Source organism: Saccopteryx leptura, chromosome 1 (assembly GCF_036850995.1).
Source record: "Saccopteryx leptura isolate mSacLep1 chromosome 1, mSacLep1_pri_phased_curated, whole genome shotgun sequence".
NCBI classification, from domain to species: Eukaryota; Metazoa; Chordata; class Mammalia; order Chiroptera; family Emballonuridae; genus Saccopteryx; species Saccopteryx leptura.
In genome coordinates this window covers 80299398-80323396 of record NC_089503.1, presented here as the reverse complement: position 1 = coordinate 80323396, position 23999 = coordinate 80299398, and the positions used below count along the sequence as shown (strand labels likewise).

Here is a 23999-nt window from a genome sequence, read left to right as displayed (position 1 = left end):
CAATCTGATAAGCACTGAGGGAATCAAAAAAAGGAAAAGACTAGTTCCCTCCCTAAAAATTTAGGTGTTTTTTTTTTTGTTTGTTTTTGAGAGGAGCTGTAAACTGGTTATAATCTAATATGAAAAATAGAATAAAATTATTCTAAAGTGGTAGGAGGTGCCTCACAGCCTCTGTTGAGGGGTGGGACATTCCTGCAAGGCTTTCTTGAGTAGATGCTTGCTTTCTCTAATAAGGCCCAGGAGGGCTGACCTTGAGCAGTGGTTGTATGCTTAAGAAAAACTGAAGGTTTCCCTGGTCCTAGACACGGCCCACCAGCCTGCTGTGCATCTGAACGGCCCACAGTTCCACTCCACTCTTGGTACTGCATGGTCTCCCACAGAGCCAGGGTCAAATACAAACCAGTTTCTAGGGCAGGACAACACTGAACTGTGCACATTATTCCCCAAAAGAGACCCTTGCAGCCAAGAGCCATGGCCCCAAGAAGCAGGAAACCCGCGGGGCTCCTGGGAAGAACCACTCGGCCTCTTCTTCCTCCCAGCCCCCACTGCAGGCCAGCTGTGGGCAGGGGGAGGCAGGCTGCTGGCTAGGGAGAGGGAGGCGTGGTGGGCAGTGCTTCCCCTTCTCCTCAGCAGAGCTGGACTTCCTGCCGAGCTGGACAGGAGAGCAACTTCTTTACTTTTAGATAATGAAATACGGCACACATTCAGAAAAGTGCCAGCACTCCGGAACACTAGCCTATAGAAAATATGGTCAGCACAATCATCTATTTGTTCACGTATCTTAACGAGCCAGCAATTCATAAAGTCTCCTCACCAGGGCAATTTCAAGGTGCCCATTCATAACTCAACACAGAGCAATTCAGTTTGTCCACAGCTGTGCTTCTCAAATGTAATGTGCCTATGGGCTACTTGGATACACTGTTGAATGAAGGTTTGATGCAGTGGGCGGGGCCTGAGACCCAGCTCCTCTAACCAGCGCCCAGGTGATGCTGAGGATGCTGTTCCACGGATCACATACCACAGTCCGAGTAGACTGCATTTTCGGCTAGGTGCTTCACACACATCACAACAGACCTATAAGACAGGTCCTGTTGTTATCCTCCATTTACACACAAGGAAAAGAAGCTCAGTGTGATGCATGCCTCACAGCTAAGAAGTGGCAGAAATGGGACTTAAGACTGTGCCTGTGTTCTTCCCAGCTAACCAGCTGTCAAACTCTGCAGTCTAACAAGGCTGTTCTTGTGGAACTAGCTCACCAGCCACTCACCTCACTTGGGAGCCCTGAGCCATCAGGAAGGTATACACTGTCACCTCTACCTCCTTCCAAAGTCCATTAGACTAGGGACTGTGGAAACATGATGGGGACTGTGCAGTGGCCCGTGAATGTGTGTCTCTGCTTGGCCTCTCAGAGAGCCCCTCTCTGCTTCTGTGACATGTGGACACCAATTACAATTATACCAGTGGCAGAATACCAGTGCAGAAAACACAGCAATTCTTCCTGCAGACTGGATCCAGCTCCCAGGCCTGTGTAGACACACCGAATGCTAGGGGGCACAGGCACGGACACCAAGGCCATGCCGGCCTGACTGGATGAGACGAATGGCCCAAGCACATTTGAGACTCCTTTACTGGGCTCCCCAACTGGCGCGAGCAGCCAAGGTTCCTTGGGAGGGTCTCTGATGATCCCAGCTGCTGTCCATACACGTCCTCTTTGAAGTACGTTTCCTTGGAGGGCAGGGCTGCTGAAGCTACCCGTGGAGGGACTTCAAACAGAGATTCTGGCTGGGTGTCTTTGATCCCCGATTCTATCAGGTTCATACTGGAAGCTCTTATCCCCTTTGGCACAAAGCAGCCAGGGTCCTCTGCGGTTCAGTGCTGACAAAAACTGGCTCTTGGCTCCCAAGATAAACAAAACACACTCTGACCCAGGGAAATGCATCAAAGGAGGGCCAGACCCTTGGAGCTGCCGAGTCAGGGGGAGAGTGGAGGACGTGTGTCTGGGAACGCTGCCGGCATGCCGGTGGCGCTGCCTGCTTCCTATCCTGGCTCAGCGAGCCCATCGACAGGCCGGCCCTCTCCCTAGGAGACCCATTCGTAGCTAACATGGCATCCGCATCATGCAACAACAATACAACCAGCACCACGACCACCCACCTCTTATGCTCGAGCACACTTCTGCCAAAGTGCTTCCTCCTGTCATCTTACTTGGCCCCACCACAGCCCCGGGGTAACAGGGAAGACATGCCCCGCTTTTCTAGGCACAGAAGCAGAGGTAGGGCAGTCTTACAACGGGTCAGGGCAGAGCCAAGTTCAGAGACCTGACATCTATGGGCTTTTTCTATCAGAACATTTATGTTGTTACGGTCGGTCACCTCAAAATCTAACAACAATGACAAAAATTACATGGTCAACCCGTGGCTAATGGTCAATCTGGTGGTATAGCCTTTGCTTTGAGTATAGCTCACTTAATTTCCACAACCAAAGTATGATTGATTATTCTCACCATCTCACAGATGAGTAAACTGAGACTTGGAAACATTCAGTGGCATTTCTGTGTCCCAGAGCCAGACACCACGCAAGTGTCAGGACTCTTTCCACTAGACGAGGTTGCCTCTCAGTACTGGTGTAGCTCCTGCTTTCAGACCCTGGCCTGAAGGAGGTGTGGGGCTCACCTAAGCTCCCCTTCCAGGTCCTCTCTTCCTTCTTCTCTTCGGCTAACTGGCTGCTGGTAAGAGATGTCTGGCGGGAGTGTGTCCCAGTGGCCGCGGCAATTGATGGGACAGAGCGGGCGGGCCGCAAACTCGAGGAATCCGTCTTCCCGGCATCTTTACGAGATCTCTGCTGAAGGACCTTGATCATGGCATCCTTCTCTATAATTTTGGCATGCAGGTTTTTAATGCTGTATAACAAAAGAAAACAGTTATAATCAAAAGCCATTTGGCTAGGAAAACTCAAAACGTTGCTGTTAGGCTGCCCAGGGACTTAAATTATAATTCAAGATGGGGAATGAAGCACTGTCAAGTCTTCAAACATTTATAACCTGCAAATTTTATAAGATGGATCTTCTGTAGTAGATCAAAAGGGTGCACCTGGTCTGGCCCCTCAGAAGACTCTGAGACTTCCTGGGCACCTGAGGACATAAGGTTAGAAGGACGGTGGCCTCCTAGCAGGCGCCTCCTGGACCACAGCGTGCTCAGGGGCCTGCGCAGAGGGTCCAGGATGGCTGGCCGTGGGGTGGGAGAGCAGCGGGAAGCATGGGAACCCTGAAGCCTCACGCCGGGTCCACTTTCCAAGAGAATTTCTCCCCCTGATGCCCAAAAATGAGAATCAGAAAATACTCAAGGTTCTTTTCACTACTTGGAGAGTAAACTCACTGGGACTACAGGCTGTTCAGAACAGGAAGGGGTGGCAGTGTGAACGCAAATGTTGGTCACTGGGGTCTTGAGGTGAGTGGCCAGAATGGGGCCCGGGGTCACGGCCACACACACGGCTGTCCCTTACGTGTACTCCATGTCCTGACATCTCCTGGTGGCCTGCACCACTTCCTCCTCCTCCTGCCAGATGTGGGCCTCCAGTGAGCCCTCGCCGTAGCTGCCATTCCTCGAGTGGTTGATGATCGTGGTGTCCCTGGCAACACAGGACACACAGAGGAGGATGCAAATGCTCACAGGGATGCGTCTGAGGGAACTGCACTAAAAATACCTCCACAAACTCCTTCAACCCCTTTCCCCGCTCCTAACGCCTGGCCAAGTCTCCCCTTCAACTCGACAGAATTAAGATAGCATCAAAAGACAAAACCCCAAATAAAATACAGAAGTAAAAATTCACTGTCCCTTCTACTAATAACATTGTATACTAAGTTATGCTCAGTGCTGTGAAACAGACACTGCACACCTACTGACATTTGAATACCATAATTATATTTGTCTGTGTTTTTCTTTCTTCTACCCTTCCTTATCCTTTCTGACTTTCTCAATCAGAGTTGAAGTTTTAGTTCTACTTCTCACCCACAGAGCATCCAGTTCGGTACTTTATAGTAAAATGGAGATTCAGTAGATACTTAAAACTGTTACTGGTCTTCGGACAGAGAGGTTCAAGCTGAAACCTTCCTTCAAGCTTGCATTCTGGCTCACTTATTGTTTTAGGGGCCCTGCCTGTGACAGTCAGTCACACTGGGTAGCACAGCAGAGAGATGAAGACACACACCCCGCCCAGGGAAAGTCCAGTCCAGGGGCTGGAGTAAGGGGACCCGATACAAGTAGATGAAAATGCAGTGGAGCTGGAAGTAGGTGTCTGAAAATTCCTGCCAATGGTTTTGGCATTTTAATCACCCTAGCTAACAACAGCTTGTAAAAATGGGATAACTGCGCCATCTAAGTGACGTAAGTCTATCTCAGACTGAAGGCGCAATAATGTCTCTGATCAGTGAATACTAAATTCATAAAAAATGATCTAGCCAAATATTTCACATCTCTTTAATTTCATATTCCAGTGCTATGGTCATATTTAAAATATTACAGGTCTTTTCTAGAACATTGAGAAACAGCAAAGAAGCACCTCTTCATCTTTTTCAACAACAGCTACAAATGAACGAGCATTTCTTTCACACTGCGGAGGCACGTTACACTAGCATCTCATTCAGTTCTCATGGCCACGTTACACTAGCATCTCATTCAGTTCTCACAGCCACGTTACACTGGCATCTCATTCAGTTCTCACAGCCACGTTACACTGGATCTCACTCAGTTCTCACGGCCACGTTACACTGGATCTCACTCAGTTCTCACGGCCACGTTACACTGGATCTCATTCAGTTCTCACGGCCACGTTACACTAGCATCTCATTCAGTTCTCACGGCCACGTTACACTAGCATCTCATTCAGTTCTCACGGCCACGTTACACTAGCATCTCATTCAGTTCTCACGGCCACGTTACACTGGATCTCACTCAGTTCTCATGGCCACGTTACATTAGCATCTCCTTCAGTTCTCACGGCCACGTTACACTAGCATCTCACTCAGTTCTCACGGCCACGTTACAATGGATCTCATTCAGTTCTCACGGCCACGTTACAATGGATCTCATTCAGTTCTCACAGCCACGTTACACTGGCATCTCATTCAGTTCTCACAGCCACGTTACACCGGCATCTCATTCAGTTCTCACGGCCACGTTACACCGGCATCTCATTCCGTTCTCACGGCCACGTTACACCGGCATCTCACTCAGTTCTCACGGCCACGTTACACCGGCATCTCACTCAGTTCTCACGGCCACGTTACACCGGAATCTCACTCAGTTCTCACGGCCACGTTACACTGGCATCTCACTCAGTTCTCATGGCCACGTTACACTGGATCTCATTCAGTTCTCACGGCCACGTTACACTGGCATCTCACTCAGTTCTCACGGCCACATTACACTAGTATCTCATTCAGTTCTAACGGCCACGTTACACTGGATCTCACTCAGTTCTCACGGCCACGTTACACTGGCATCTCATTCAGTTCTCACAGCCATGTTACACTGGCATCTCATTCACGTTACACTGGCATCTCATTCAGTTCTCATGGCCACGTTACACAGGATCTCATCCACGTTACACTAGCATCTCACTCAGTTCTCACGGCCACATTACACTGGATCTCATCCACGTTACACTGGCATCTCATTCAGTTCTCACGGCCACGTTACACTGGCATCTCACTCAGTTCTCACGGCCACATTACACTGGCATCTCATTCAGTTCTCACGGCCACATTGCACTGGCATCTCATTCAGTTCTCACGGCCACGTTACACTGGCATCTCACTGAGTTCTCACGGCCACGTTACACTGGCATCACATTCAGTTCTCACGGCCACGTTACACTGGATCTCATCCACGTTACACTGGCATCTCACTGAGTTCTCACGGCCACGTTACACTGGCATCACATTCAGTTCTCACGGCCACGTTACACTGGATCTCATCCACGTTACACTGGCATCTCACTCAGTTCTCACGGCCACGTTACACTGGCATCTCATTCAGTTCTCACGGCCACGTTACACTGGCAGCTCATTCACGTTACACTGGCATCTCATTCAGTTCTCACGGCCACGTTACACTGGCATCTCATTCAGTTCTCACGGCCACGTTACACTGGCATCTCATTCAGTTCTCACGGCCACGTTACACTAGCATCTCACTCAGTTCTCACGGCCACGTTACACTGGCATCTCATTCAGTTCTCACGGCCACGTTACACTGGCATCTCATTCAGTTCTCACGGCCACGTTACACAGGATCTCATCCACGTTACACTGGCATCTCATTCACGTTACACTGGCATCTCATTCAGTTCTCACGGCCACGTTACACTGGCAGTTCATTCAGTTCTCACGGCCACGTTACACAGGATCTCATCCACGTTACACTAGCATCTCACTCAGTTCTCACGGCCACATTACACTGGATTTCATCCACGTTACACTGGCATCTCATTCAGTTCTCACAGCCACGTTACACTAGCATCTCATTCAGTTCTCACGGCCACGTTACATTGGCATCTCATTCAGTTCTCACGGCCACGTTACACAGGATCTCATCCACGTTACACTGGCATCTCATTCAGTTCTCACGGCCACGTTACACTGGCATCTCATTCAGTTCTCACGGCCACGTTACACTGGCATCTCATTCAGTTCTCATGGCCACGTTACACAGGATCTCATCCACGTTACACTGGCATCTCATTCAGTTCTCACGGCCACGTTACACTGGCATCTCATTCAGTTCTCATGGCCACGTTACACTGGCATCTCATTCAGTTCTCACGGCCACGTTACACAGGATCTCATCCACGTTACACTGGCATCTCATTCAGTTCTCACAGCCACGTTACACTGGCATCTCATTCAGTTCTCACGGCCACGTTACACTGGCATCTCATTCAGTTCTCATGGCCACGTTACACTGGCATCTCACTCAGTTCTCACGGCCACGTTACACTGGCATCTCATTCAGTTCTCACGGCCACGTTACACTGGCATCTCATTCAGTTCTCACGGCCACGTTACACAGGATCTCATCCACGTTACACTGGCATCTCATTCAGTTCTCACGGCCACGTTACACAGGATCTCATCCACGTTACACTGGCATCTCATTCAGTTCTCACGGCCACATTACACTGGATCTCATCCACGTTACACTGGCATCTCATTCAGTTCTCACGGCCACGTTACACTGGCATCTCACTCAGTTCTCATGGCCACGTTACACTAGCATCTCACTCAGTTCTCACGGCCACGTTACACTGGCATCTCATTCAGTTCTCACGGCCACGTTACACTGGATCTCATCCACGTTACACTGGCATCTCACTCAGTTCTCATGGCCACGTTACACTGGCATCTCATTCAGTTCTCACAGCCACGTTACACTGGCATCTCATTCAGTTCTCACGGCTACGTTACACTGGCATCTCACTCAGTTCTCACGGCCACGTTACACTAGCATCTCATTCAGTTCTCATGGCCACGTTACACTAGCATCTCATTCAGTTCTCACAGCCACCTGTGCAGGTGTTACAATCCTCATTTTGCAGGTGACTTTGCAAGAATATCCAGTTAGTGCAGGTGAAAATTAATTTAAATCTAGATATTTATCAACTCCTCAATGTTCATGTTCTTAACTACCACTGTACACTCCAGAACAGGGGTCCCCAAACTACGGCCCGCGGGCCACATGCGGCCCCCTGAGGCCATTTATCCGGCCCCCACCACACTTCCAGAAGGGACACCTCTTTCTTTGGTGGTCAGTGAGAGGAGCATCCTGTGCTCCTGGAGTACTGTATGTGGTGGCGTCGCTCATATACAGTACTACTTCCGGTGACGCGGGACGCACACATCACAGCTCCAGAAGCACGTCATATCACTTGTTACGGCTAGCAGTGACAAATATGGAACCGGACATTGACCATCTCATTAGCCAAAAGCAGGCCCATAGTTCCCATTGAAATACTGGTCAGTTTGTTGATTTAAATTTACTTGTTCTTTATTTTAAATATTGTATTTGTTCCCGTTTTGATTTTTTTTACTTTAAAATAAGATATGTGCAGTGTGCATCGGGATTTGTTCATAGTTTTTTTTATAGTCTGGCCCTCCAACGGTCTGAGGGACAGTGAACTGGCCCCCTGTGTAAAAAGTTTGGGGACCCCTGCTCCAGAAGTTTTGTGTTTTCATGAGGCTTCGGCAAAGATGCATATAAGTCAAATAAACCAATAAAACGGGCACACATGAGTGTGTGGCTTCAGTGCAAAATGTGGCTGAAAATAAGTAAAAAAGCCCAATAATGGAGAAAAAAAGCAAAATGCTTTACACGTACTGGCAACATACTCTAGGATGCACAAAAAACATCAGGAATTAGTGGCTGGAGAAATGTTTTCAACCATTTACTTTTGGGGAATTCATGCAGATCTGGCAACAAACTTAAAATTCATGTTTGCACTGCCAACTAAGGACAGCAGGCACAATGAAACAAAAGCATCTTAGAAGGAAAATACATAAGACCCTCAAAAAATATTACATTGTTTTAAAATCTGTAAAAACTTTCAAAGCCATAAAAAACAGGCCCAATCTCTCAAAATTCTGATCAATGGTACCCAAATGCACCAAGATGGTAAAATCAGCTGGTATACAAAAGTCATTTTCTTTGTTTAAAAAGCATCGCTTATAAATGTGAAGTAGTTGTCAGTGGTTGAAAAGGCACACAACAAATGACTGGGAATACTAATTTTTACCAACGCATATGCAGCCATTTAGCATTTAGACAGGAGCTCAGAATTTTGACCTTTCTCAAAAATCTTTCTTCTAGCAGAAAAGTAAAACCTCTGTAATTTCATGTGGAAAATTTCATTTCATTTTCCACATGAAATTACAGAGGTTTTCTTTGAAAAGATTAAGGTTGGAGCTAAAAACCGGATTTTCCTCGAGACTGTGGGAGGGAGTGGTCAGTTAGGGGGAGGGCAGTTTCCACTGAACTATGAGATGCTCAATAAACGCAAGCAGAAGCAAAGAAGGGGAGGGAGGGCGGAGTGGCGGAAAGGGCCCATTCCATCCACCCTGCTCTCCGCCGGCAAGAGACACTTGCCCTTGCAGGAAAGAGGAGAACAAGGCTGGGCTAGCGTAGCGGGGGTGGCTGGGGGCTGTCTGGGTCTCCTCCAGCCACCACTGCCCCCTGCTGTGCCCCCTGCAGAAGTCTCACAGTTTCATTCTGCTCATTCTAGTTCTGATTCTACATTCCAGTCCCATTCATCCTCTCGGGCCCAGATCCCAAACATGTATCTAATCTGATAAATTAGTAGTTGCTGAGACAACAATAGCAACCAGAGGCCCCTGTGTTGTGCTTCCAAAGTAACACATTTACTTTGCTCTTGGGGCTTTTGTGTCTTCCCAGCCAGTGGAACAAGGTCTGGTTCTCTGCATGTAACCAGCCCAAAATTATCATTTCCATTTCAGAAATTAGGTAACTTCTGAATAAAGTGAGTGACATCCAGAAAGACCTTCACAGGATCACACGTCCATGACCAGCGACAGCTATAGAAGCCGTGGACGTGGGGGCCCTGCCTCCCGCACAGCGTTCTTCCAATAAACATCACAGGGCATCACAGGCAGCCCAGCCTCAGGCCAAAGCTGGCAGAGAAGGCCAAACCCGTTGTAAAGTTCTGATGGTTTGTTCTCTTCCTCGGGATAGAGGTGATTTACTTATTACCTTCCAAATCAAAAAGCTGAAAATAAAAACATCCCAACTATGTAAATATCAATAATTATTTCCATGAGTTTCAATGTTCTCACCTATACCAGGGGTCCCCAAACTTTTTACACAGGGGCCAGTTCACTGTCCCTCAGACCGTTGGAGGGCCAGACTATAAAAAAAAACTATGAACAAATCCCCATGCACACTGCACATATCTTATTTTAAAGTAAAAAAACAAAACAGGAACAAATACAATATTTAAAATAAAGAACAAGTAAATTTAAATCAACAAACTGACCAGTATTTCAATGGGAACTGTGCTCCTCTCACTGACCACCAATGAAAGAGATGCCCCTTCCGGAAGTATGGAGGGGGCCAGATAAATGGCCTCAGGGGGCCGCATGTGGACCGCGGGCCATAGTTTGGGGACCCCTGACCTGTACGGTACAAAGACTGAACTGGAGGCTGCAACGTCCTCCACGTCTCGCACCACAGCTGCAGCTCCGATACGCTAATGCTATTCCCACTCCCGAAGGCTCCCTCGGGTGGGGTGCTGTGGGTGGTTCCCCTCAGAGCATAGCTGCGCACCAACAACTCCCGAGTAGTAAGAATGAGTTCCAAATGGCCATTTTCCACGAGCCCGCAGGTCTCGCCAAGTGCACTGGTGCCGTGGCATCCACACCCACGGGGGTGGCACCACTGCCTCCCCAGGAACTGAGCACATTGCTGGCAGTTCTTCTCTGGGAGTGAACATGAGAGCCCATGAAGGGCTCGCAGAGCATCCTCCGCCACCCCAGTGGGCCTTCCCTTTCTCATTAAGGAAGAAATAACACACATTCCAAGGAAACGTGGGACTGACTAGCCCCATTTTCTGGATGTCTTTGAAATATACTGACTCTAAATGTTAGTGAACTCTAAACAACTCCAAATTAAATGCCCCCTATAATGTACGGGCCAAAAGCAAACTGGCAGGAGGTGGGGGGGGGGGACCGGACCGGAGGACGCACGCCGCCCAGCAGGGCTGACCGCAGGCCAGCGCCAGCAATCACAGGGAACTGCCTGCTCACTCCAACAACAGTAGTTTCGTAGAATAATTTTGTGAACTATCGGACATTTTGAGCTGATTTTGAAAGGAAAAATAAGGTTATGCACCTACAAAAAGGAAATAAAGCAACAGAAGTAATAAATGACAGCAGCAGGAGACAATTTCAAGCCAAGTAAAATCATGCTTGAAGTCAGACAGCTCTCACTTGGACGTGTGGTCCCACCACTCACTAGCAGTGTGATCTGAAATAAAACTGCTGTGCCTCTTTAAGCCTCATTTCTTCACCTGCAAAATGAGGACAATAAGCCCTGGCCGGTTGGCTCAGCGGTAGAGCGTCGGCCTAGCGTGCGGAGGACCCGGGTTCGATTCCCGGCCAGGGCACACAGGAGAAGCGCCCATTTGCTTCTCCACCCCTCCGCCGCGCTTTCCTCTCTGTCTCTCTCTTCCCCTCCCGCAGCCAAGGCTCCATTGGAGCAAAGATGGCCCGGGCGCTGGGGATGGCTCCTCGGCCTCTGCCCCAGGCGCTAGAGTGGCTCTGGTCGCAATATGGCGACGCCCAGGATGGGCAGAGCATCGCCCCCTGGTGGGCAGAGCGCCGCCCCATGGTGGGCGTGCCGGGTGGATCCCGGTCGGGCGCATGCGGGAGTCTGTCTGACTGTCTCTCCCTGTTTCCAGCTTCAGAAAAATGGAAAAAAAAAAAAAAAAAAAAAAAAAAAAAAAAAAAAAAAAATGAGGACAATAATACTTCCTCCTCTCAGGGCTATTATGAGGATTAACTATTCTTCTTATCTGGCCCATGACACATACCCACTATTAAAAAAAGAATGTGAGCCTGACCAAGTGGTGGCACAGTGAATAGAGCATCGGATTGGGATGCAGAGGACCCAGGTTCGAAATGCTAAGGTTACTGGCTTGAGCACAGGCTCATCCAGCTTGAACATGGGCTCATCAACTTGAGTGCGGGGTTGTGGCTAGAGTGTGAGATCATAGACATGACCCCATGGTCGCTGGCTTTAACGCAAGGTTGCTGGCTTGAGCAAGGAGTCACTGGCTCAGCTGTAGCCCCCCCCCCCCCCCCCCCCCGGCACATATGAGAAAGCAATCAAAGAACAACTAAGGTGTCGCACCGAAGAAGTGATGCTTCTCATCTCTCTCCCTTCCTGTCTGTCTGTCCCTATCTGTCCCTCTCTCTGTCAAAAAAAAAAAAAAAGGAACGTGACATAGACTTTCTCAGCATCACCCTTGAAGACCACACAGTATTCCACTGTGTGGGTGGGTACATCTACAAATTGAATGAAACCTCTATGTTGGGCCGAGGCTGGTCTTACCTCTCGGCGGCGGCAGTGGCTGCAGCATTCATGGCAAAGTGCCGGATGGTGCTCTCCTCCAGGTACTTCTGCTCCCACTTGGTCATGTCAGCCTCCAGGGCAAGGATCCGCTCCTCCTTCTCCCTCACAAGTTCCATGAGGGCCGGGGCGCTGCATTCTGGCATGCTGGCTGGCGGGACGTTTCCATGTTTCTGGAGAAGCAGGAGAAATAATATCTCGATACTGAAAAGGAGCTATAAAGTAGATCACATCAACTGTATCTGCAGTTACCCAGATGGAGCACACGTGTGCCCAGGGCCTGAGCACATTCACACACATTACCATCACTTTCTTGCTCCGTCTCCAGTATGGAGGACCAAATTCAGCATATCCTAACACCAAGCTACCTCACCTACCACATACAGATAGACAAAATTATCCCACTTTCACAGATGAGAAAACCAAGCCTCTGAGAAGTTAAATGAGCTGTCCCATACCTCTAAGCCAATCAGCAATAGGGTCAGTATGCAAACCCGAGTCTATCTGTCTGTACAGCTCTGTATGACAAGAAGTGGCTTGTCCAATGTCCTGCGGTTAATTTACACCAAAACCAAAAACAAGAACTAAGTCTTGTCCTCCCGGTCTCAGGCACCTTCTCCAGAGTTCCAGGCAGTGATTCCAGGCCTTGGTATTCCCCGAGGTTGGGAGATAAATCGTGAAGGTCAAGGAATCGGGAGTGAGATGCCCTAACATGCATGTTCTCCTGGCTGCAATGTTCTCATCCGGGAAACAGAGATATTAACACCTGCCCCACTTAGAAACCTGACAATCAAATAAGATAATGTATATGACATTTAATAAAGTTTAAAGGGCGAAACAAAGTAAAGTGCTACTGGAAATCCTCTGAGGCAAGGCCAGCTCTTCTTTTCATCTCTGTTAAGATAGGAAATAAGGCGGTTGTGTTACCTGGACTGCTCACAAGCTGAGAATAGTCACATTTCAGATTTTTTTTTCCATTCAACTCGGGTACACTGAGGTTTTGAGGAGGTTCTGACTTCGAGGAGAATGATTTCACCCCAGTTATTCCATGTCTCCTCATGTTTTTCAGTGAACACAGCTTTTAGATGTAGAGCTGGTTGCAAGGGGAGAGGCACCTGAAGGCTTTACTCTGAACCACATAAACCACCTAGGGCCACAGCTGGGCGTTTGATGGAGTCTAATCTGACCAGAGATAAAAAGGTAAATGGGCCCATGGGCTTTTGTAAACCATCTGTCTGCATTCAAAATTTTAAAGCTACAAATACAAATTATTCTAGGATCTTGCCAGTGACCAACATTCAAGCAAGAATAGAGTGAAGGCACACACTTATCCTCATCAACTTATACAGGAAGTTACTGACTCCGCTCTGGCCAGGCACCGGGCCTCAGGCAGGAGGACATCAGTCAGAGGAGAAGCTCCCTGTTCTTAGAAGCACTCCAAAGAAAAGTCTCACAGCCTCACTAAGCTGCCATCTACCTGGCCAGTTTCTATCTGAATCCTAATGTTGCCATCTCAGCTGGCTTTTTTGTGCAGAATCCTTTTGACTTCAAATAAAATCATGACAGTTCTTCATAGAGCACCTAATTCGGGTCCTTAAGAGTTATTAAATAAATGCATGAATTCCAACACTCTCACAGACAGAGATAACACGGTCTAACTATAAGCATTCCAGCCAGAAAGACAGATTGAGGGTCAGGCAGGCTAGCTTCTGCTGCTTGCTCAGTAGGTCAACAAATATTTACGAGCACATACCATGCACTGGGGATACCACGGTGAACACATTTCTGTCACCTTTTTTTCAGTGGGACCGGAAATGTTGGAGTAAGGGAGGAATCTGGGAGAGGGTGCCAGGGATGCCCTAAGCCTTCAAGTGATTCTGAAGGGAATGATAATTATTAATAAGAACAGCAATGATAGTTATTCTTTCTCAATCAGTTTCTAAGTGCCAGGCACTGTGTAAGCACTCTGCAGTAACAAGTATAAGATAAAGATAATGTATTTGCCCCATTTTAGACACAAGGAAGTAAGTTGAGGCTCAGAAAGCTTACTTACCCAAGGGCACTTTTCTAGTCAAAGAAAGAAGCAGGTTAGACCTTGGTCAGTCTATCCCTGGAGTCATGCTGTGAATTAATTCATGATTCCATGCCACTGCTCACTTCCAGTCTAGCCACCTTCTGGAAAGGTCCAGGGTGCCGTGCAGGAGTAACTGCAGCTCAAGTGAAGCTTTGTGTTGGTAAGGATCTGGGTGAAGTTCAACTGTGTCCTGGTGTCAGTCTAAGGGCAGAGCCCTTGTGTGAGGTATTGAGTTAATAAGTGCTGTGATCTATTCTCTCAACGGTCCCTTCAGAATAATTCCCTATAGAAAGTGGCTTTGTTGATGGAGCAGATATAACTAGGAGCTTTGTTAGAGTGTGACCTCAGTATGCTTTCTAAAGGGGTCAGATAAATGCCTTGGTAACACAGGGGTAAGGAACAGGTGTGGTATGGGCTGGCCATGTCCAGGGCAGGGATACACATGTGCTGCTGCAGAGTGAATGAGAAGAAGGGATCAGAGAGGCCCCTGGACACCTTTCCCAGAAAGGCCGAGTTTCTCGGGAGACCTCATGCTCTAGAGTGGACTAAAGTGGACTCCAGTCATCCCTGCTGAGGGCCAGCAGGGCAGCGCTCACCACACCAGTCCATGGGCTCCAAACACATGTAACTAGTTAGAAACTCAAGGGTTTTGTGAGAATTATTTGTCTCCCATCCAAGTACTAACCAGGCCCGACCCTGCTTAGCTTCCGAGATCAGACGAGATCGGGCGCGTTCAGGGTGGTATGGCCGTAGACGAGAATTATTTGTAATAAAAATCTTTATCTAGTTGATTATAGAATAACGTATGGCCCTGGCCTGTTTGCTCAGCGGTAGAGTGTCAGCCTGGTTTGTGGAAGTCCTGGGTTCAATTCCCGGTCAGGGCACATAGAAGTGACCATCTGCTTCTCCACCCCTCCCCCTCCTCTCTCTCTCTCTTTTTTTCTCTCTCTCTTTTCTCCTCCCGCAGCCATGGCTCAAATGGCTGGAGCAAGTTGGCCCTGGGCGCTGAGGATGGCTCCAAGGCCTCGCCTCAGACGCTGAAGTAGCTCAGTTGCTGAGGAATAGAGCAAGCCCCAGATGGGCAAAGCATTGCCCCATAAAGGGCTTGCCGGGTGGATCCCTGTCAGGGCGCTAGCAGGAGTCTGTCTCTCTGCCTCCCACATAAAAAAAAAATAAGAAAAGAAGAAGAAGAATGTATGCTTACTGATAAAATGATAGACTAAAGAAGTATTAAAGGAAAAAATAAAAATAATATACATCTTTTTAATGAGTGGGCAAAAACAAAGAAATTCCTTAGTGTCATTCATATCATAGGAGACAGATTAACACACTCATTTCAAAAAATGTAATACTATTTTTTAAATAGATGCTGAGTTAAGCAAAGTTCTGTTTAACTCTAAAGATCCTCTGTCCCCCTCTCTTTGGTCTCATGTCAGCCATAAACAGTGGGGTCTGCCATCAGCCCCCAACACTGAATTTAAAATGCAAGCTGAGAATTTCCCTGGAGAGCCCCACCCTGAAACCCCTGTCCCCACAGTCTGCCTAACGCTGCCAGCAGCCTTTCTGCACAGCAGGGGCGCAGCCTCTGCCGGTCTGAGGAAACAGTGAGCATGAGTGTGCATGGCTCAGAGTGTGCATACTGGGAATGGTTCTCGGTGGCAATAGAGATATTTTTAAAATAATTTAACTTCACACTTCTCTTGGTAAACAGCAAGGACAATGGAGTTGAGTCTGGTTTCACAGCACTCAAAATAGAAAGTCCAAGGACAAGTAATCCGATGGTAGGGTGTGGTGACACAGTAATTGGAAACAAACATTCTTTTTTCAGCCTAAGTATTAAGATGTGCCCATTTTATCAGCCAAAGGTTTGTAAGTAGCCACCAGTGCTGGCATGGTCCAAGGCATCAGAAAAGCCTGCCCTGTAGGCATGGAGGTTGAGATCTCAGAAACTTCACAACAGAGAACAGCGGAAGGGTGGCCACAGTGCCAGGGAGTGGGGCACAGGGCAGAAGGAGTGGGCGTCCCAAGACAGACTCACCCTTCCTTAGGTGCCAACCACCATGCCAGGATGGTGGGAGGCTGGGTGGGTTTCTTAATGCCCTGGGCAGTCTCTCTGACACCTCCTTCTCCAGCTAAGCACATACACCCAGAGGGAACGGCGGGCGGCTGTCATGAGGAAGGCTGGGCTGGCCTGAGTGTATGCTTGCAAGTGTTTCCACCACAACCACTACGCCCTATCTAATAGAGAGTCCCATGGAGCTGTCTTGCACACTCCCCTGGTTCCCCACTCAAGACACACCCTTCATCAGCTGCACAGATGGCTTCACTGACCACACTGGCTAACGACGCACCAGCCTGGGCACCAGCCAGGAGTCTGACTGGCCTGTATGGACCCCATTCCAGCCACAGAGCTGTCCTGCAGGATGTGTCCCCTTGCCAAGGTGCATGGACTCCTTCTTCTCCTTTCCCTCCGAATATGCACTGATGGTCATGTCCTACTAATCTTCCCTCTTTTAATACTTCTCCATGGATTTCTACTGTCACTGCAGCCCAGATGACCCCAACCGAGGGCTCTTTCACCAATCTATTGTACTGTATGCCTCTCCAGCTTAAAAACTCCCAGTTTTTGGCTTTTCTTTTCTTTTTAAGACAGAGAGAGAGAGAGAGAAGACAGAGATGAGAAGCATCAGCTAATTGTTGCTTCACTTTAGTTCTTCATTGATTGCTCCTCATACCTGCTTTAACCGGGGGACTCAAGCTGAGCCAGTGACCCCTTGTGCTCAAGCCAGTGACCTTGGGCTCAAACCAGTGACTCTGTGATCTTGGACTTCAAGCCAGGGACCTTTGGGCTAAGCTAGCAACCCTGGGATTCATGTAAATGATCCCGCACTCAAACTGGCAACCCTGTGCTCAAGGTGGTGACCCTGGGGTTTTGAAATGGGGACCTCAGTGTTCTGGGTCAACACTCTATCCACTGTACCACTGCTGACCAGGCACTGGCTCTACTGATTACAGGAAAAAGTCCAGTCTCTCAACTTGATTAAAGGCCTTCCACAAAGTGGCCTTCCCCTCCTCACCAGCGCCACTGGGCGCTCTCCCCCGGCTAGCTGCACCCGGCTGTCCCGAACCTGCCGCACCGTGTCATGCCTCTCTCCTTTACACTTCCTCTTCCTCGACCTCTGATGTTCTTCCCAGGAACCCCCCACAAACTCATCTCTCCAAGGCCTCCTCAAGTGCCCTCCTCTGCGAAGCTGTCTATAGCCACATTACCCGACACCCAGCGCCCAGGGGCCCCACTGTCTGCAAGGACGTTAGTCACTCCCGTGAGTAGACTGCCTGGCTCCCGCACTGGCTCCTGTGCTGGTTCACTGGGAAGGGGCTCTCCTTCACCTCTGCATCCGCAAGGCAGAGGCCAGAGCCGGCCTGCCGCAGGCGCTCTGCTCTGGAACGTCTGCTGAAGGAGCGTGTGCATGTGGCTGCCCGCGGGCCCTGCACCCAGCCCTCACCTGCTGGGTTCTCAGGGCGTCCAGCTCTCTCTCCAGCCAGGTCCGAAGTCTCCGCTCCATCTGCTCCCGCTTCTCACACGCAGACTGCAGCTGGGTCAGGGCCTGCTGCAGCTTCTCAACTTTCTCTACATAGGCTTGCTTCTCTCGTAACTGAGCGGAGGAGGAAAGAAAGGAGCATGGAACTTAGACTGGATTCTTACTTAACATTGGGGAGGAGATGGGGGTCAGATCGCCTGGAGACCCGACTTAAACTACCCGTGCACAAACCCCCCTCCTATCACTCATGTGTGCTGGAACAGAAGAGGTTTAGACAAGGCCACCGGTTGTACCTAACACAGCTGGGGTGCTGGAACTGGAGACCGTACCGGGGCCCCTGCCCCGGTTATATTTGTACAGCTCAGAGCTCAAGCCTTGGTGACTTCTTAGTAGTTACAGCAATTGCTGACATTGGAAATGGGGTTAGGAATTTTTAATGTTAGGAGGAATTGCTTATTTTATCATGTTACTGAAAAATCCAGAATAAAAAAATTATATACAACATTATCACGACTCTGTCTATCCATCTAGGAAGGAAAAAAAGACTGGAAAGAAATGCTTAAAACCATTAACCAGGTTTATCTGTGTGGCAGAATAGTAAGTGCTCATCTTTTTTATTCTCTTCTGTATTTTTCAAACTTTACACAATAATTATAAATTCCTCTTATGATAGAGAATAGTATGTGCGTATATATGTATATATGCATGTGTGCCCATGTGTGTGTGTGTGAATAAAAATAAAAAGTTCTCATTCTAGATGTCTGTGGAGTAACTTCCTAAAGACTGACAAGCCTTGACAGATGGGGAGTGATGGCCCCAAAGCGGCAGGAGGGCGTAAGGAACCCTTGACACAACCACCGAGGAGGTGGACGTTTAGGACAATGATTTATGAATGTGTCACATCAGCATGGACTGAGAAACCTGATGTCGAGTTCTCACCCTCAGACTCTGTTTTCATCCAGTCATGAGTCGGGCCGCGACCATGAATCCCGGGCACGTTTCTAACTTCCCAGGAACTGGCTGGTGCCAGCTATCAGGCTGAGGCGCTTACTTATCTGGTCCCAAGTGCAAAGACACCAGATGCTATTTCCTGTCATTCCCTACCTGGGTGAGCAAATGCCTTGCAGGAGACTCGGATCCCGGGATCAACCGGTGACTGCACTGGCGAGTGGGAGCACACCGGAAGCTGAAAAGCCTGCTGTGAAGGTCACTGACTCAGCAGGCTGCACGGCCAGGAGCCATGCCTGCAGCCATGCCAAAGCCATGAACTAAAGTGCAGATGCTTCTGATATTTCAAGGGGGTGGAAAACCAGCAATTTTATAGTGGTTTTTATACCTACTCTTGGGATCAATTTTCATCTGGCTCTTTCAATCATTGTGCTTTTGATTGCTTGATTCAACTTAATAGGCACTTGAGGACCTACTACCTGCAGGTTGCCATTCTAAAAGCCTCATCTGATCAAGTATTTTGGGAGTGCCATTCATGTACGATGTACCATGTCCTAGACTCTATACAGTTTTCTAAGTGTGTGGGCATGAAGATATAAAAGCCACGAGGTTCGTCTGTTTTGGTCTCCGTTGGGCAGAGTGTAGTGTGTCGTCAATGCCTGGAACAAAGCCTGGCATCCAGCAGGTACTCACTAAATACTTGTTAAATGAATGAATTTATATTATCCCTAATCAACTGCAAGATTCTGGAAGGCATGACTCTCTCATTTACCTTTGTATCAGCCTTAAGTCTAGCAAGGAGTTTATTATGATGAAGATGGTTAATATACATAGTAACAATAATTTTATCAGCCAACAGTTTTAAAGCAGCACCGTGCCAAGCTTTGTTCTTTATATATAGTATCTCATTTAATCCTCCTAATAATAGTAAAAGGCAAACTCCTTTACTATATCCATTTAAGAGATGAGGAAGCTGAGGACTAAAGAGGTTACGTGACTGCTCAAGGTCACACAGCTGATACATCTGTCCTGGGGTCACAGTCTAAGTCACAGTAGTCTGGCTCTAGAGTCCAAGCTCTTAACCATCATGGGAAGTATGGTAAGCACACAATATAAGCCATCTGCGCTGAATAAGGCCCTTCAAAAGGAACTTTAATAATAACAAGGGGTGCTACTGGAAGCCAGACACATGGGACATTCTCGAGGGGCTACCCACAATCAAAGATCTTACATAAATATGACAAGAAAAGATCCATAATGGTGATTATAGAGAACCTGTCTTCAAGGAGCTCACAACTTTTACATTCACGGAAACATTAAAACAAAAAGATTTAAAAACTTGAACCTTCCTTCACTCCACACACAGAGGAGGAGCCTCCATGAGTGATTAGCTATGACAATAATAACGGGTCCTGGCATCAAAGCAGCCCCCTCTCCTTCAGGGGCTCCGGCCACTTTCTGTGGCAAATGTTTTCCTATTTAATGAGTTCTTCGGTGGTGACAAGGATAATACTTGAGATTCCACATGCTAGCATTAAAACTGTAGTTTCTATGTAGGATTTGGGGTTTTAAGGACTTCTAATGGACAAGATCCTTGCAGATTTAACAACCTTCCCCTTTAGCTGCTTTAACCTTGAACTCGAAGTCTGCCGAAACACTGAGTAGCCCGGGATCAGGAGATGTTTTCTGAAGGCATAGCTTTTTATTTTCAACAGCAGCAGCAACAGTTGGATAAGCAATACTGTGTTCTGCACGTCAGACACCAAGCACAGTACTTTGTGTAGACTACCTGGGCCACACGGCACCTAGATTTGGGGCGTCTACTTTCCATAACGGCTCCTGCCCACCTGGCTAGACCTCACTTCCTTTTTTTTTAATTTTTATTAATTTTAATTTATAGTGTTTACATGGATTCAAGTGTCCCACTGAACATACACCCCCACCCCCCACCCCTGTGTCTCCATTATACCCCCTTTTGCCCCCCTCCCCCTAACTCCCTCCCCCTTCCCTCTGGGATTCGTTGTCCTGTTATCTGTATCTCTGTGTTATGTCCTCACTTCCTTTTATGACACTGTCTACAGCCTGAATCCCCAGCTTGGACCTCAGAAGTGGTCATTCCACATCCACAGTCAGGCTTAAAGGGAAAGTCTACCTCACGACACAATTGAAAGGGTTAATTTCTCCATAATGCTTGAGTGAGATCAGATTTTCCTGGATTTGGGGGTGGGGGAGACCGAGTCAACTTCCGAAAATTGGAGAGAGGTTTGCTGAATGCCACCCCTACCCCACCCCCATCAGAGGACTTTTGCCTTTTTCAATGTAACCGAAAGTCCAAGGACAGAGCAACTGAACTACGTTGTTTTTTTTTAAAATCTGTTAGTCTCTTTTCTGCAGACACCAGTGGTTTCCAGTCCTTCCACTTATTTCCAGCCCTGGACACCTGCCAACCAATGGGCTACAGGCTGGATTTTAGGCTAAAAGTGAGCTCTGCCTTTTCATACTTGCCCAGCTCTGGGTTGGAGCAACTCTGTTTTTATTAATTTGTATTTGGAAGGTCTCCTACATCCCTCCCCCTGACTCAAGCTCTGGTTAAAGATGCTTGGTTAGACACAGGAAATGGAGGCCCCCATGGCTCTGCCTGCCCCTCCCCCAACCTCCTCCAACCTGCCGGCCCATCTCACCTCCTCTTCCAGCTTGATGACCCTGGCCTGGGCGTTGCTCAGAGCCTGGTCCAGGATTTCAATGTGTCTCCGGTGGTCCTCGCTGGCAGTCCTCACTGCCGCTAACTCCATTTCTAACTTCTCCTTTTCCTTCAAGAATTCTTTGTCTAGAAGGGAGACAAGAACAAATCTATCAGAGGGTGTTCACCCTCTAGGCTCATTGCCAGTTGACATCTGGCAAAGATTAAATATAAGAAGCATAAAAAGAGTAGAGGGTCGAATTACTGTTTTTGCCCCTTTGGGAGGGGTGGTATGTGAGGTAAGGATTTCTCAAAAAGCACTGTCAACTCCGGATACATTCAGTCCCAGAGATGAGCGGTACACAGAGAACTCGCGACCCCGTATTCCCAATAACTTCTGTCAACTCCGGATACATTCAGTCCCAGAGATGAGCGGTACACAGAGAACTCGCGACCCCATATTCCCAATAACTCCTGTCAACTCCGGATACATTCAGTCCCAGAGATGAGCGGTACACAGAGAACTCGCGACCCCATATTCCCAATAACTCCTGTCAACTCCGGATACATTCAGTCCCAGAGATGAGCGGTACACAGAGAACTCGCGGCCCCATATTCCCAATAACTCCTGTCTGTACAACACTTACTTTTATGTTTCAAATTAGCTTTTCACCTATGATCTCATTTCATGCTCACAACCTTCTGTTCTACTTTCCAAATCAGTGATGGAAGGGCACACAGTACTAACAACAGTACTAGTATTCGTATTCACAGTAAAATAAACGAAGGTCCAGAGGTTTAAGCTCTTGGTCAGAGGCCCGACAGCAGGAGGTGGGGCTCCAACCCAGGCCTCCCATCTTCTCCGGCTGGATTCTCTGCCCACAGGACCTGGCTTCATGTTTTCTCTCACTCCTCTTCCAGATAGAGAAGGGACCTCGCTCTGGATTTAGGCAAACGGCTTTCCTCTTGTCCCGTGACAAAGTAACCGACGGCGGTCGTGTCTCTGCACAGGGAGAGCGAAGGCTGCCTTGCCCCCCGCCGCACCCCCGAACCCCTTCTGGGGGCGCCTCTCCACCCTTTCCCTCAGGCGGGCAGGGCCATGGGGTCAGAATTATTTATTGAAAACATTTTTCCCATTACAAAAGCAATACATTTTATTTTTAAGTAAATTAGAATGGTTACACATATTGTGTATAATATGAAAAAAAACTTGACTGGACATAATGAGTAAGATTAAGTGACTGGTTGAATAAACTACTGCAAGCCCTGTGACAGGACAGGATGCCACCATTAAAATAAGTGAATATTAATATTTCACCATTAAATGAAGTGAAAGTCTTCATTATTGAAAAAAGGTGGTTACAAATCCCTATGCACACTATTCTATATTTTTTAGGAAACAGAGCATATAATTTAGGATAGCAGCAGCAACAAATGGCTAGCAGTTGATTTCTGTGTGCCCACACTATTTGAATGCCTCACACCGGTTATCTCCCTCCTCCTACCAACAACACTGAAACACAGGGAACCAGAGTCTGGAAGTGACACCAGCAGTGACAGTAGTTTCACTCGTTCACGATCTCAGGGGACAATCATCCACTAATTTAACAACAAATATCAACAGTCAGGACCAGCCCTATAGGTACTGAAGTAATAGAAGAAAAAAAACTGTGCTTAAAGGAGCATAAAATGTGGTTTTAAAAGCAGGACATAACAATAAACAGGATACTTTACGGCTGCAAATAGTCAGTTAACAAACACACAATTTTAGAGCCGGAACAGATCACAGGAAACATCACCATTTATGTAGTTCCGCCCCCTTTGCTCTATGGGTAAGGAAAGGAGAGCCCAGGGTCCTCCCACCAGCTGGGGCAGAGCCTGGGCCAGAACCCAGGTCCTCTCACGTCCCATGGCAACATCCTTCCCACCTGAGGTTATGTCACGGGGATCAGAGTACAAGACAGCTTTGGAACAGACAGAATACAAGGCTAAGCTGTGGCTGCGCTGCCTAGAAATAGTAGCATCCCCTAGAACCAAAACGAGGTCACAAAGATCCTGACCCAGAACAGAGCAGTGCTCTCGGGCTCTTTATGCTCCACTGCAATGGCCAACTGCCCTCCTGCCTTCTCCCCTTCAGTGGCATTTGCAACACTGCCTCTGAAACTTCCTTTCCAGCCCATGGGGAACAGGCACTGGCTCTGGCCCCTCCCATCCACAGCCCTGAACAGACCAGTGCATTTCACTCTTTCTGTGTAGTCACTGACATCTGAGCACCAGCTCCCAGGGCTTGGACAACGTCTCAATGGGCATGCTGCCCACTGGCCTTGTCCAGGCCCTGGAGGGCACCCAGAAGTTACTCAGCAGGCATGCCCAGGAATGAGCCACTGGATCTCAGAGCTTCTACCTGCTTATAAACCGAAGCATAAAAGTTCTCTCTGTTGAGGGCAGCTGAGGACACCTTGAAGGATACCAGAAGCAGTATGACAGACTGAGCTCAAGACTAGAAGCCACAACCAGAGTTTCTTGCAGTTTGCAACAAGATTCCAACACTTGCTATTTCCTTTATTATATTGTGGCTAAAGAGTGGAACTTCAGCATCAAGAACTGGATTCAGGCCCTGG

The 23999-nt window shown here is 48.1% G+C and overlaps 1 protein-coding gene across 8 annotated transcripts in view; it reads right to left on the bottom strand.

The window, feature by feature from the left end:
* The window catches only part of AMOTL1 (angiomotin like 1), a 169376-nt gene that overhangs the window by 3780 nt on the left and 141597 nt on the right, over positions 1–23999 (bottom strand). For all 8 annotated transcript variants that reach the window (XM_066370842.1, XM_066370851.1, XM_066370860.1 and 5 more), the window contains 5 exons: positions 21380–21525; positions 17715–17864; positions 12117–12307; positions 3502–3627; positions 2673–2899 (listed from right to left, as the gene is read on the bottom strand). In XM_066370842.1, coding sequence (XP_066226939.1) covers positions 2673–2899; positions 3502–3627; positions 12117–12307; positions 17715–17864; positions 21380–21525 — 840 coding nt within the window. The remainder of the gene's footprint in view (positions 1–2672; positions 2900–3501; positions 3628–12116; positions 12308–17714; positions 17865–21379; positions 21526–23999) is intronic.